This window comes from Triticum aestivum, chromosome 2D, assembly GCF_018294505.1.
Source record: "Triticum aestivum cultivar Chinese Spring chromosome 2D, IWGSC CS RefSeq v2.1, whole genome shotgun sequence".
Classification (NCBI taxonomy): domain Eukaryota; kingdom Viridiplantae; phylum Streptophyta; class Magnoliopsida; order Poales; family Poaceae; genus Triticum; species Triticum aestivum.
This window is the reverse complement of record NC_057799.1, coordinates 89,425,179-89,441,061: the sequence shown is the minus strand read 5'-3', so window position 1 is coordinate 89,441,061 and position 15,883 is coordinate 89,425,179. Positions and strand designations below refer to the sequence as shown.

At 46.4% G+C, this 15,883-nt stretch overlaps 1 protein-coding gene across 2 annotated transcripts; it reads right to left on the bottom strand.

Annotated features, from left to right (window-relative positions):
• Positions 1-5,232: 5,232 nt before the first annotated feature.
• Positions 5,233-11,623, bottom strand: LOC123051850 (uncharacterized). 2 transcript variants are annotated; one of them, XM_044474835.1, is made up of 4 exons: positions 9,038-11,623; positions 8,559-8,936; positions 7,476-8,057; positions 5,233-6,311 (listed from the first exon to the last, which is right to left on the bottom strand). In XM_044474835.1, exon 1 carries the CDS (start codon positions 11,518-11,520, stop codon positions 9,169-9,171), a length of 2,352 nt encoding a protein of 783 aa, XP_044330770.1. In that variant the 5' UTR covers positions 11,521-11,623; the 3' UTR covers positions 5,233-6,311; positions 7,476-8,057; positions 8,559-8,936; positions 9,038-9,168. The 2 variants fall into 2 exon arrangements, with proteins under 2 accessions (XP_044330770.1, XP_044330771.1); XM_044474836.1 differs by lacking the exon at positions 8,559-8,936.
• Between the last annotated feature and the right edge of the window lie 4,260 nt (positions 11,624-15,883).

Below are 15,883 nucleotides of genomic sequence, written 5' to 3'. Positions count from 1 at the left end.
GGAAAGAGATATCCTCTACTGAAAAAAACGAGGAAGATGGGCGTGGGTAAAAAGGACGAGACTCATCAAAAGTCACGTCTCGAGAGATACGCATCCGACGACCGACAGGATCCCAACAACGATAGCCCTTATGCTCATCACTGTAGCCTAAGAAGACACACTCAACAGACTGAGCGGTCAGTTTGGTGCGTTCGCGAGGGGCAAGAACATAGCAAACACAACCAAACAAGCGGAGCATCGAATAATCGGGAGAACGATCAAACAGACGCTCAAAAGGAACACCACCCTGCAAAGCAGCAGATGGCTGAAGGTTGATGAGATAGACGGAAGTGGAGATAGCCTCGGCCAAAAATGAGGCGGAAGAGAGGCGGCGATCATCATAGTACGAGCCGACTCAAGAAGGTGACGATGCTTGCGCTCAGACACGCCATTCTGAGCATGAGCACCAGGACAAGAGAACTGGGCAAGAGTACCCTGCTCAGCAAGGACACCACGCAACATCTTAGAGATATACTCACCAGCGGAGTCAGCACGAAAAACACGAATGGGTGAAGAGAACTGAGTATGAACCATGGCAGCAAAACGCTTATAAATAGACAACACCTCACTACGTGAAGTCATGAAATAAAGCCATGTGTAACGAGAAAAATCATCGATGAAAATAATATAGTATTTATGACCACCTTTCAAAGCGAAAGGAGCCGGACCCCATACATCAGAATGGACTAAATCGAAAGGATGCTTAGACACTGACTCACTATGGGAATATGGTAACTGAATCTGCTTGCCAAGACGACAACCCTGACACTCTAAAGAGACATCTCCTGAGACAGACCCCAGAAGACCTCGACGAACTAAAGACGATAACCGAGAACCACACAGATGACCAAGTCGATGATGCCACTGCTTGAAGGAACCAGTAACAGAGGCGACAGCAGCGGAGGGACTGGTGATGGTGGTGGCAGCGGAAGGAACATGAAGCCAGTCCAACTCCCAAAGACCCTGAGAATCACGGCGGCGAGGGCCAGCCCCAACCAGAGTGTGCGTGCGACGATCCTGGACAGAACAAGAGTCAACATCAAGGATGACACGACAACCAGAATCAGTAAGTTGACCGGCAGAAAACAGATTCATGGTAAGGCGAGGAACATGAGCAACATCAGGAACAGAATAAGAAGGAGTGGAAAGATGGCCTCTACTAGCAACAGAAAGTGGAGTACCATCAGCAGTGAAGACATGAACAGGAGAATCCAGCGAGCGAAGAGAGGACAAAGCGGAAGAATGAGAAGACATATGAAAAGAAGCTCCAGAGTCCAGAACCCATGGGAATGTACCTGACTGTGTAGAGTGCGGGTGCTCAGTGCGGGAAGCATCAGTCACAGAACCAGCAGTACCCGTCGAGGAAGAACCTGAAGCCGCGAGCAGACGCTTAAGTCTCAGAATATCCTGCTCAGTCAAAGCAATGGCTGAAGCTTGCGAGGGAGATGACGAAGTCCCTGATGATCGCGCCTTGCGCAGGTGTTTCCGCTTGGTGTAGCACTGGGACTCAATATGACCATCATTGTTGCAGTAGTCACAATGTGAACGGGGGCGACCTGAGCCTCCAGAAGGAGTGGGCAAGAGCGGCGGAGCACTCGAGCGAGAATGGGGCGGTGCAGCAGGTGGAGTGGAAGAAACCCGAGTAGCGAGCACAGAGGGAACCTCCAGCAAACCAGCACCACGTAGGCGAGTCTCCTCAGCACGAATCTCTGAAAGCGCCTCCATGAGAGAAATACGGCCACGAGCAAGCAACTGAGCACGCCGGGGCTCAAACTCCTTACGGAGCCGAGACAGGAACTCGTAGACAGGATGAAACTCCAAATCGGCCTGGACAGCCTGGCAGCAGGGGCAAGTACGACAACCAGCACTACGGAGAGAATCAAGCTGGCGCCAGATGGCAGAACTCTGTGCATAAAAGTCATCAACAGTAGAGTCACCCTGCTGAAGAGCATGCTCCTGACGAACCACAGAAAGGTATAAGGCATCACCAGAGGGCTCATAGCGCTGACGAAGACAGGTCCACATCTGGAAGACAATAGGAAGACCCAGAAACTCAGAAGCAAACTGAGGCAGAACACTAGCAGTGAGAACAGCTGCAGCACGAGCATCATCATCAAGCCACTGGGTGTAAACAGACAAAGCACCATGATACGTCTGAAGAGCCTCCTCATAAGCCAAAGCCCTCTCATCATAGGCACGATCAGCAGCCTCATCAGCAATCTTAGCCGCATCCTTGGCGGCCTGATTAGCATCCGTAGGAAGAACCAGGGGAGTCGGCGGAGTAGGGGCCACCGGAGGAACCGGACGTGGCGGACAGCAGACCTCGCCAGAAAGAACGCCCCAGAGACGGATGCCACGCATGTGAATGCGCATGAAGCCAGCGAACTCGGTGTAGTTAGTACCATCGAAGATCACCGGACAGCGAGGGACAACAACATAGCCCGATGCAGCAGACATTTTTTTTTGAAGAGACCCGACAGCAGGCGGAAGACCACGGGAGACCACGGGAGCAGAGTCCTGGCGGGAGGGGCGGATGACCGCGAGTCCTGGCGGGAGCTGGCGGGCGGAAGCGGCGCCTGAGAGCTGGAGCGGCGGGAGCGACCGCGGAGTCTGGCGGACGGCAGGAGCTGGCGGGCGGGAGCGGCGCCTGAGAGCGGGAGCGGCGCGGCGGAAGCAACCGCGAGTCCTGGCACCTGGCGGCGGCGGGAGCGGGTCGCCGAGACGAGCGGGATCGAGGCAGGAGACCGAGGCCGGCGGCTGGACTGGCGGGAGTCCAGAGGAAGCTGCACACGGCGCGTGACGAGGAGGCCTGCGGGCGAGGATGCTTCGGCCGGATCGGAGCAGGGCAGCCGTCACGACGGGATCGAGCACGAGTTGCGGCGTGCGAAAAAGAAACCCTAGAGCTCTAATACCATGTTAGGAATAAGCAACTTGTATTCCCATGAGGCCATAGGCCGATATATATACATGTACAGATGTGGAACATATGCAGGAAACCCCTTATACAACGGGATAAATATAAAGGGGTACATGACCTATATTATAACTCTAACAGTCAACAACTCCTCTCTCAGGCTCAATCAACTCATATGCATGTTTTTTTCTTCTCATAGTCAGATGAATACTTCCCAAATACAATCTTGCCAAATTAATAGCAATCTTGATAATTAGAACACAAATATATGATACAAGATGATAAAAATTAAGAACTCAGCTAGTTAAATAAAAAAGTTTAGGAAAGGCATGAAACAAATGCACCTGGTTGGCTAGGAAATTAGAAATTGCAAGCTTTTGCTGCAGCTTACAAGTCATGAGCAGAAAATTTAGTTTCCCTTTCCTAATCCCAATCAATAGAAGAAACTGAAGTTCAAGAAAGAGATACGTAATGAGGATTAACTTCCGAAGCGAAACATCTAACAAGACTACAAACAGATGGGATTTGAGTTCACGAGGAGGTTCATGGAATCGAGAAAATCCCATTACCTTCCTGCACTAATCACACCCAGCAGCCGAAAATCGCAATTAGACGGCGTGGACAAGGCGCCGTTGACCTTGGCATGGCTGGTTCGTTGCCAATTGGGGAAGAGAAACCAAAGAAGATAACGCGCATGCAGCAAGCCAAGAATTAGTCGATCTGTTACCATTTCTTTCCTTTTTCAGAATCAGTCGATCTGCTACATGGGCTAACCATCAAGTACGTATAGAGGAAACAAGCCATCGGGTGCCCGGGACGGCCGCCCCCCTGCCCTGGTCCCTCTGCTCCATACGCTCAACCTCGCCACAATCTGCGCCATCAACAACACCAAGTGGTCAGTGCACGAAGATTAACCAAAGAAATTGAGCAGTGAACCAACACAAAATTTGCCTGAGAAGGAAAAGGAGAAGAGGACGATGCAAGGCTGCACCCCATGGCCAGCGGGAAGCGGAGCCGCGCGTGGAGGCGAGAGAGGAGACGGAGAGGAGCCGCCGGAATCCACCGGAGCCGCGCCGGCGAGGAAGCCGATGCCCAGCCTGAAACCCTTGCCACGGCTCAGGGCCGCGAGCGAGCGCGAGAGGCCGTGCGCCGTGGATTTGGCCGGACGAGAGGAAGAGGCAGAGCACCTGCCGTGTGCACGCGAGGACGACGACGTGGATCCGGCAGGCAGGGCGAAGGAGACGGCGGAGCCAAAGCAGCGGCGCTTCCCGGCGTCCGGCCACCAAGCGGGAGGCGGCTGCCCTTGGGCTGCTTCTCGGAGGACTTGCCACGGGAGAGGAACAGGGAGGGGATGGTATCGCGGCTGCGGCTGGTCAGTGGCGGCGGCGGACGGGGAGGATGGCCAGCAGGGCGAGGGGAGGCGGGGAAGAGAGGAGTTTGGAATGGGAGGGGGCGGCGGCGGCTCTCCCTCGAGTGAACAGGAAGAGGGGACGAAGCCGATCGGGGAGAAACCCTATGGGTGTTGCACTTTTATACAACATAGTGAAATTACGAAAATGCCCTCGGCGGGGCACGAGAATTACGTGCGGTGGCACGAGATCTTTACCACGGGATGGTAACTATTCATTGCAACAGTGACACCTATTCGATCCGACGGCCGAGGTCTTCCAAGGACTCGATCCGACGGCCCAGATCCGATCAAGCCACCAGATCCAACGGCCAGAAACCCGAACGGCTGAGAGAGCTCATGTTCTCCCAAGTAACATATATCTGGATATCCTACCAATAGACCCAGTGAGTGAATGCCTGTTGCTCACAGTATGTGAAACAAAGATAAAAAAAGCATGTACTGAAACACAACAAAAGTTGTCGAGTAAAACAATGACCATTGAGTGGCACTGTAAAAAAAAAGGAATCCGAGAAATTAGTAACAGTACAGTGGTATATTCATCGAAAAGAGAATGCAATCAACTGGTAGCATGTCCACTGCAAGAGGGAATTTACACTGCTATGCTTATCATCTATATCATCTAACCTGGTCTAAGCAGAAACCTCCTGAAGTCTTAGGCCACTAAGGATCGCACTTGTAGTTTGATTAGCAGAAGTAAGCTTATATAGCCATATAGGTACACTAGATCATAATGGCACATGGTAAACTGGCAACAGATCAGCAATAACAAATCAGTGCAAAATTTCTGTAAATATATGACTGCAAAAAGCATGAAGGTTAGAAACAAAACTGAGCCATGTGGAATTTAAACACAAAAAGAACCAAAGACTAGAAAACAGAGCACCAGTACTTGTGCTTATGAGGCCGCAGCTGTTATATCAGTTACTGAATTCATGCGTTGACATGATCATCTATTTTGACAACACAGCAATAAAATAAGTACGTATGGTACAAATATATGAGAAAATCTGGAAGGTACAGTATTCCTTGGATAAATGCATAAATACGTTACGCTAGTAGGATGGTTCATGGTAAATTGGCAACAGACCAGCGATAACATCTCATACCGCTGCCTCCTCGACCAACTGGCAGGCACAAAGATGAGCAGGGAGAGGGAGTGATGCAGCGGCAGCCTCAGCAGCAGAGGCGGGGCTCGCCACCAGGGGCGGCGCAGAGGAGGGCAGGCTCGTGTCGCCAGGGGGCGGTCAAACTCAAAACCCTGTCCAAGTGAACTCGTTGAATGTTAGACGTTAAGCAAAGATTGCAACAACTCAGGTTCAAAAATAATAATAAAGATTGCAACAACTGCAGCATTGTTATAGCCTATAGGTCAGCGTGATCGCCTCAAGGATCATGTTCACACTGAACTCATTCTCCATCTCAGCATGTCTGCACACATCTGCATCGCGTTAACAGCGTCAAACTTCATGTCCTTAGAAAAACTGCATGGCACATCGTATGGCAAGTTTCAGATCATGGCACTTCACAACGTTATACAAATTGTGCAAGGCAAAAGGGAAAAGAAAAAACTCTGAAGCTATAGGCACGGAAATAGTCAAGATTAACCAACCTGGAGCGCATTCAGAAAAAACTACTGTATTAACAAATAGCTTTAACATATAAAATATTCAATCCACAATATTCACAGTATTTTGCAGATCAAAAGGACTTGAAAGATTCAATCACATCGATCACTATGGGAACACCCCAATAGAGCATTCCTTACAAGACCAAAAGAGAGGGAACCTGATGGTCGCGGCCTCTCGATAGGAGAAAATATCGGGTGCTCCAGCCTTTCAGGTGATACGCTGCTACGGGGCCTTTAGGTGCGTCAGATATGCATGAAGGGGCAGGATCAGTTGACCAATCAATTTCAATACGCCCCCTTGGTACATTTTCATCCTGCCCCTGGAAACATCACGTCTTTGTAACTTACTCCCCACATCAAATGGATTAGCAAGCATACAGATACATTCAGGCCAGAAATATAATGTATGAATCACCGGCCTCATAGAAACATAATTCTCAATCAAAATTCAAAAAGCGTGAGAGTATTTCACAGCCAATTCTCAATCAAAAGAGTATGAGAGTATTTCACAGCCAATCAAAGTAGCTTTCGTGACTCCGGAAAGGTAAGCAACAAAATACAAACTCACTGGAGACAACATGTGCGTGGATGGGTTTTGCAAAATCCCCTTTCACCACCAGGTGCTTGACTAAAACAAACAAATACAGGCACTTTCGAGACAACCAACAAGCACTGTTTAATTTCTCTGAAGTTCTAGAACACTTGAACAAACAACATCGTCTCCTCGTGCTCCAGAAGTGAAATTTCAAAGAAGAGCAGACCACTTAGCACTTCTTTGGAACTGAGTGGCCATTCTAGAGTACACTATTGTATGAAATGTTTAGCGAAACAAAGGTAAACTATTAATCGATGTTCGGCCATCACTGTCAAATTGACGACGCGTTGAGAGTACTGTCCAGGCGTAGAATTCTTGGCTGATCCTATGCTCATCAATATCTCAAAACCACAGTTCTTGGCTGGAACCAAGTGATAGAGGTGAGAGGTTCAAAACAGTAATCAAAATAATCAGGATTATATGCTCAGGAGATGGTGCACAGAAGATGACCATTGATGCATCATTATATAACACTATTTTTTCGACAGAGTGGCCTGGGCTTTGGCGATTGGGGTTGTTGATGTTGTTTCATACTACCAAGTATTTGACGAGTTGTTGTACTACAGTAAATATTTATTAGATGAAAATAGTAGCTAGGCTTCTTTGGGCAACTCTCTAAAATAATCGGAATCATATGGTCCGTACTATTTTTTAGACAGAGACTGTTTTTCACTTGCAATTTTTCCCAACAAAAGTGCAGATTTCAGGATATATTTCCCAGTGCAAAATCATTAGCGCATCTAGACTTTTGCAGAGACATTCATGGCATGCTTGCAATCAGCAAGGGCTACACTATGGAGCAAAATTTACACAAAAATCTTACACTCTACAAACTAGTTGTTTGGGGCGAACACTATGATGAACTAACAAAATAGAGCTCGACACCTACCATTTGTGCTGCATTTCCGATGAACGGAGCGTGGGCAAGCATGGAGTAAAACTCTGGGCTGGTCGAGAACTACCAATGGCAGCAACATTGTACTTGGAGGGCGAGGATCGAGCTCTGACCGCTGCGACCGGCACAGACAAACATGTTCTTACCGACAGATCGAGCTCAGCTGCCGGATGTGATTCCACGCATGCCCTGGTAAACAGTGAGATGGAGAAACAGACAGAACCAAGGAAGGGACAGGTACGCACTTCTCCCTGAAATACTAAATTACCAAGGGTGTCTTTGTATATTTGCTAGAAGGACATGAGCCTGCTTAATCTTGTTCCTACAGTCCAGATCCAACGCCCCAAACTAACCTGGAGCATGGGAGCATATCCTGGGCCGTATCACCAGATATCCTCTCCTCTCGATAGACCAATTCATCAACCAAAAAAGCATCTTGTTCTTCACTGCCGTACTCTGATTCAAGAACTGAAGGGAATGCCTTTTGCATACTATCCTGTATGCTTTCATCAGTCTTTTTCCCTCCAAAAGGATAATTTACTCCTTGCCAAAAGACACGATGCAAGCAACAAGGTCCTGCGGCAAGAAGAAGCGTTGGGACCGAACTTATAGATTCCATAGCAAGAATAGGAAGTGCATATAGGCTCTCCCAGTAAGCAGCAAAACAGAGGATTACACAACTAAATATGAACATCTAATAACACATGATACTCATCAACGAATGAATTAAGTGCTTTTTTTTCTTCTATTCCATCCTTCTACAATCCCGCAGCTGTCCTACATACATACAAGCCTCCTAATTATATATTGACATTAATTATACTCTTGTTGCTTTTTTTGGCATCTGAATCTACCAATTAAGACACCAATGATGAGGATCATGATGACTATTATGATGTTTATGATGATAGCTAAACAAAAAAGGATTGATCTGGAGCACATATACACATCCATCTGATGCTTTCTTTCATTAATTCTTGACATGCTTCATTTTAGATCCCATATATTTCTTCATTGCTCCCACAAGCTAAAATCGACGGCGGTGGTGGCCAGTGGGGATGATGGAGAAAGACATACCCGTATTATGTAGGCACGCACCAGGTGATGAATAAGAGAGGACGCATGAAATGGACACAATTCCTTGACTGATGTCGAAGATACACACGGATTATATCTGAGCTGAACTAAGGTTCCTGTTGCCCTGCTCCAACAACGCCGCGCTTGCACTATTCAGTGTACCTCTTTAATTTAGAGGCTTCACTTCTCGTTGTATTGCTACTTAATTTGCTTTCTCCATTCATTTGCTTGCTCAAGTTTGAACTGGTTATATATGGTCATGTAATGAACTTGTGTTATTCTCTGGTTTCCTTTCTTTTCTGCTGGCATTGTGCTCTTTGTTTTCTTCATTAATCTGCTTGTTTAAGCTTGAACTGCTTATCATCATGTGATTGGAGCCTAGGGCCGGAGGAAAGCTTTTGTGAAGTCTATATGCGACATGGACAATATACAAAATCTAAATATTAAGTTGCTCAGACCAAAATGATTAAGCTGCAAACCTGTATTTTAATAATGCAATTTCCTTTCAGCGATACATAAAGGATGGCTCCTGAATTAAGCACTACAGATATATTTGCTCTGTGCCAAAATCCTATCACACTACCGACAAGTGTTGCTATACCAACAACTGCTATCTTTCGACACATTCGATCTGGATAGTCAGATCTTGAACCCCAGCTTCTTGAAATATCCGTGAAGCACTTTCTCTTATAACAGACTTGTCAGCTTCAGCTGATATATGAAGATGAAAAGTGCCTACAATATCAGTGTTTGTCAAGTTCCATAAATGAACATTATGGACTCCAATCACACCATTAATCTTCTTAACATCATCCAGTGCTGCTTCGAAGTCCTTCTCATGGCTCCTTGGAACTCTTTGCAACAAAATTTCAGCAGAATTTCTCAACAATGGAAGGACAGAAGCCACAATCATTATTGAAATGAATACAGAGCAAATGGGATCTGCTATTAGCCATCCCTTGTACTTGATTAGTAGGGTTGAGATCACAACACCGGCGCTTCCCATTGTGTCAGCTAGGACATGTAAGAAGATACCTTCCATGTTATGGTCAATGTGACGCCGGCTTGCCGGCTTGGCATGGTTTCCGGTTTCTCGCAATTCCAGTTCTCCATTACAAGACTGAGATTCTGCACCATGAGAGTGCACATTTATCAGTGGAATCTCTAGAAGTCCTTGCTCACCGTTGATGCTGCTACAATCTTGATGAGCCTGATCTACACCCTGCCGGTGATGTTCCATATGGCCATTGTGACCATGCTTGTGGCTACAGCTATGGTTATGTTGATGATGATTCTCTGCATTGTTACTATCATGTCGGTGATTATGATGATGGCTCTTATTTGTGTCTCCATGATGACCAGAACATGTCTTCTCGTGATCAGCACTCTGATGAACATGGTCATGATGGTGATCTTCATGACCATGATCATGTGAACGGGAATGAGAATGTGAATGGGAGTGAGAGCAGCTACCGCCATGCGCATGATGGTGCTCCTCATGAAAGAAAACCAATCCAATGATATTTACGAAAAGTCCACCAACAGAAACTGCCAAAAGGCTACTTGTTGATATCTCCCGAGGCTCGAGTATCCTCTCAAACGACTCCAACACAATCAGGGCGCCAACAAGCACCAAGAACACTGCATTAACATACCCAGATAGCACCTCGAACCTGCCCCTTCCATAGTTATACAATCCATTTGCAGGCAGCCTCGCAATGTACGACGCATATAGTCCAATTGCCAGAGCAGCACAATCAAACAACATATGGCAAGCGTCAGAGAGCAGCCCAAGGCTATCACTCATGAAACCGCTGGCAAACTCAACAAACATGTAAGCTGTGTTGATCAACAGAAAAGCAGCAATCTTCCTGGACTTGCGTTCACTAAGGATATGCCGGACTGGCCCCATGACAGCCTCATACACCGACTCGTCAGTGCTCCCAAGCTCAACATATCCTGAAGGAGTCAGCTCCCTGCTGGCGATCCACAAGATGAACCCACAAACTAAGAAGCCCGGCAACGACAGCTTTGGGTAGTACACCAGCTCCAGAACAATAGTGCACACAAAGGTCATCGCAAAATTCATGCTTGGTCTGCTGCTACTGCTACTGCTGTCGTAGGCTTGCCGTCGCCCCAAGGCCATGCCAAAGACAGCGGCATTAAGGAGCAGCCACCAGAGCTGGCCAATCGGGACACCATCGCTGGTGTCAGTGCCACCAAGAAAGAAGAGGCCCGCAAGTGCCGGCGCCGAGAGGAAGGTGGCGGCGAGGGCAAAAACGGCCGCACGGGCGTGGCGGCTGCGGGTGACATGTCGCGCAGATACAGAGTGCTCGACCGAGGAGAGGAGGCCGGAAGCAAAGGGGAGCGCGAGAAGAAGCACGGAGTGGGAAGGCGATGCGGCCGCGAGCGAAACGGAGGCGGCAGCGACGGAGATCACGCGGCGGCGGGAGGGACGGTTGAGGGCGCGGGCGAGCAGTGCACCGGCGGAATCTGCGAGGACGATGAGACCGGGGTCGGTGATGAGGTGGAGGGAGGCGAGCCGGAGGAGAAGGGACGCCGCTAGGAGGAGGGCGGGACGGAAGAGGTGGCGGAGCGCCGGGAAGGGGTGGGGCTGGCTCTTGGAGGGGATGAGGAGGATGGCGACGGCGGAGATGATGGCGAGGAGCGGCGGAAGCAGGAAGAGGTGGGGCAGGGAGGGGAGCGCTCGGGCGGCGGGCGCGAGAAGGAAGAGGGAGTGGAGCGCGAGGATGCGCAGGAGCGCGGCGGCGTAGGGAGAAACGGCGCCGGCGGCGGGGAGGCGCGTCTTGGATGGGGTGGGGAGCGGCGTGGTGGGGAAGCGGAAGGAGGGGTGGGCGGCCAGCCGCGGTGGTACGGCCAGGCGGAGGTGGGCAGCGTGTCGGCCGGAGCGGAAGGCGGCCATCGGCGGCGGATCGGGGAAAGCACGGTGAGGGGCGGCCATCGCCGGCGGATCGGATCGGGGAGAGTGTGGTCAGGGGCGGCGGTGGACTACCCGGTCTCCTGTCTTTTTTTGACTTGCTCTCCTTTCAGATGGCCTCACAGCAACTCTACCAAAAGAAACAGCCAATAATTGTCATTTTAGGTCATCTCCAACGCCATACATTAAAAACAAGGGTGCTAAACATTATGTTAAAAAAATATTTGATAACATGATGTGGGCACTCTATGTCATTCAACACCGTGCATCAAATTTTCATGGACTGATCCGCACTTCGTATGTCAAACCATAAACAAAGTTGGAGGAGGTTAGTGGGTGCCCCTCCCCCCTCTGGAAATCCGTATCCACATCCATCAAGATCGACGTCGCCTCTACACAGTTGAAATATAGACGGGTTTTAGGCCCGTAAAACATTTTTAGAAAAATCTCTAAAAGTCTATGTGGGTGCCATAGGTGATGGAAAGTTTAGTACCATCTTGAAAACGGATGAAGATTTATACCTCATTGAAAAGGTTCTCTTCCACTTGTGAGAGCATGAGAAGAGTGGTTCTCGCGCGCTCCTCCTCCATCGCATGCATCACCCACGCGCGCGTCGTGTTTCGTGATTGAGCCGAACTAAATTAATTACGAGTCATTAAACGACGAGCTACGAATCCGGGACGCGTGGATCGTGAGTTGTTGTCGACTCGGGCATGGGTATAGCCCACGTCTCCCTACCACGACCGCCTATATATTGGAGGCCTCTGGAACCCCGTTCTTCGCGGTCCTGCATCAGGAGAAGGGTGATTAGATTTTCCAAAATGATAAATGTTACACATGTGGCACGAAATAACATTGCCCTGATGTTTTTACAACTAAAATTGTCATCCGGAAAAAAACCCAAGAAAAACTAAAACTTGCCATCAAACAGAAAGTTGTCATGCTTCACAACTAAAGTTGTCATCCTCGGGTAACTAAAATTGCCATCAAAAAACGTCAGGGAATAATTGCTCCGTGCCACACGTGTGGCACTTATCAGGGTCCTAGATTTTTGGGGAGTGTCTCCTACGCGACTACTCGCTGTTGTTTGTCTTCATCTTCTACTTCGACCACGTCCTCGACTTCTCCGACAACATGGGTGAGAACTCTGAAGCCGCCAAAAAGAAGGTTGTCGAGGATGTTGTTGTCTCCGTTGCTACTGTTACAATCACTATAAAACACCAAAAATATTACTTTTGCTGTCGTTACCTTTGTTACCGTTACCACTACTATCATATTACTTTGCTACTAAACACTTTGCTGCAGATACTAAGTTATCCAGGTGTGGTTGAATTGACAACTCAACTGCTAATACTTGAGAATATTCTTTGGCTCCCCTTGTGTCGAATCAATAAATTTGGGTTGAATACTCTACCCTCGAAAACTGTTGCGATCCCCTATACTTGTGGGTTATCAAGACTATTTTCTGGCGCCGTTGCCGGGGAGCATAGCTCTATTCTTTGAGTCACTTGGGATTTATATCTGCTGGTCACTATGAAGAACTTGAAAGATGCTAAGACAACAATTTATCCCTCAACTACGAGGGGAGGTAAGGAACTATCATCTAGCTCTACACTTGATTCACCTTCTGTTTTGAGTAAGCTTGCGACACCTAAACCTGCTTCTGCTATTCGTTCTGATATGTTGCATGTTATTGATGATGCCACTTCTGCTATGCATGATACTTATGATGAAACTACTTCTATGCTTGATACTACTGTGCCACTTGGTGAATTTCTTGATGAACAACTTGCTAGGGTTAGAGAGAATGAAATTATTGATAATATTGATGGAAGTGATGATGAAGACTCTCCCCCTAATAAATATGAATTGCCTGTTGTGCCTGAGGGCTATGTTATGGATGAAGCGATTACTAAAGAAATTTTTGCTTGCAAAGATAGACATGATGTTAAGAAATTATTAGCTAAATGGAAGCAGCAATCTCTTAATGCTAGAATGAAACATGATCCTGCTTTTGCTACTTCACCTATCTGTGTTACTGATAAGGATTATGAATTCTCTGTTGATCCTGATATAATTACTTTGGTTGAATCTGATGCTTTTCATGGCAATGAATCTAAAACTGTTGTGGCACATCTTACTAAATTAAATGATATAGCCACCCTATTTACTAATGATGAGAGATCTCGCTACTTTTATATCCTTAAAATATTTCCGTTCTCATTAAAGGGTGATGCTAAGATATGGTTTAATTCTCTTGATCCTGGTTGTGCGCGTAGTCCCTAGGATATGATTTATTACTTCTCTGCTAAATATTTCCCTGCTCATATGAAACAAGCTGTTTTGAGGGATATATATAATTTTTTGCAAATTGAAGAAGAGAGTCTCCCAAAAGCTTGGGGGAGGCTCTCCAATTACTTAATGCTTTGCCTGATCATCCTCTCAAGAAAAATGAAATACTTGATATCTTTTATAATGGACTAACCGATGCTTCCAGAGATTACCTGGATAGTTGTGCTGGTTCTGTTTTCAGGGAAAGAACACCGGATGAAGCTGAAATTCTACCGAATAATATGTTGACAAATGAAAATAATTGGACACTTCCTGAGCCAGCTCCCGAGCCAATTCCTGAGCCTATTCCTAAACCAACTCCGAAGAAGAGAGGTGTTCTATTTCTCAATCCTGAAGATATGCAAGAGGCAAATAAATCTATGAAAGAGAAAGGTATTAAAGCTGAAGATGTTAAGAATTTACCTCCTATTGAAGAAATACATGGTCTTAATTTACCGCCTGTTGAAGAAACATATGATCTTAATCCTCCACCTATTGAAGAAACTCATGGTCTTGATAACCCGACACAGGTAGTAAAGGTAAACTCTCTCTATAGATATGATAAAGCTGAAATCTCTCCTACTAAAATTGCTAGCCAATGCTTGGATGAGTTTGATAACTTTATGGTTAAGCAAGAAGATTTCAATGCTTATTTTGGTAGACAATTAAAACAAAATGCTTATACGCTTGAACAGTTGGGTGATTATATGGCTAATGTTAGAGGTGAACTTAAACTCATTACTAAACATGCTTCTATGGTTACCACTCAAGTAGAACAAGTACTTAAGGCTCAAAATGATTTGCTCAATGAATTTAATAGTAAGAATAATGATTATGCTGTTAGAGTGGCTACTAGAACTGGTAGAATGACTCAGGAACCTTTGTATCCTGAAGGCCACCCTAAGAGAATTGAGCAAGATTCTCAAAGAAATAATATTGATGCACCTAGTCCTTCTAAAAAGAAGAAAAATAAAAATGATAGGACTTTGCATGCTTCTAGTGAACCTATTGCTGAACCACCTAAGAATCCAAATGATATCTCTATTTCTGATGCTGAAACACAATCTGGTAATGAACGTGAACCTAATGAAAATGCTAATGATGATGTTCATGATGATGCTCAACCTAGTAATGACAATGATGTAGAAATTGAACATGCTGTTGATCTTGATAACCCACAATCAAAGAATCAACATTATGATAAGAGAGACTTTGTTGCTAGGAAACATGGTAAAGAAAGAGAACCATGGGTTCAGAAACCCATGCCTTTTCCTCCCAAACCATCCAAGAAAAAGGATGATGAGGATCTTGAGCGCTTTGCTGAAATGATTAGACCTATCTTTTTGCGTATGCGATTAACTGATATGCTCAAAATGAATCCTTATGCTAAGTATATGAAAGATATTGTTACAAATAAAAGAAAGATACCGGAAGCTGAAATTTCCACCATGCTTGCTAATTATACTTTTAAGGGTGGAATACCAAAGAAACTTGGAGATCCAGGAGTACCTACTATACCATGCTCCATTAAAAGAAACTATGTTAAAACTGCTTTATGTGATCTTGGAGCCGGTGTTAGTGTTATGCCTCTCCCCGTATACCGTAGACTTGATTTGAATAAGTTGACACCTACTGAAATATCTTTGCAAATGGCCGATAAATCAACTGCTATACCTGTCGGTATTTGTGAGGATGTGCCTGTTGTAGTTGCAAACGTTACTATTTTAACGGACTTTGTTATTCTTGATATTCCCGAGGACGATAGTATGTATTATTCTTGGAAGACCTTTTTTGAATACTGCAGGGGCTGTTATTGATTGCAACAAAGGCAATGTCACTTTTCATGTTAATGGTAATGAGCATACGGTACACTTTCCGAGGAAACAACCTCAAGTTCATAGTATCAAGTCTATTGGAAAAATTCCATCGATTATATTTGGAGGTTTTGAATTTCCTCTTCCTACTGTCAAGAAGAAATATGATATTCTTATTATTGGGGATGTGCATATCCCCGTTGAGGTAACATAGTGTTATTCAAAATTTCTCCGGTTCCATG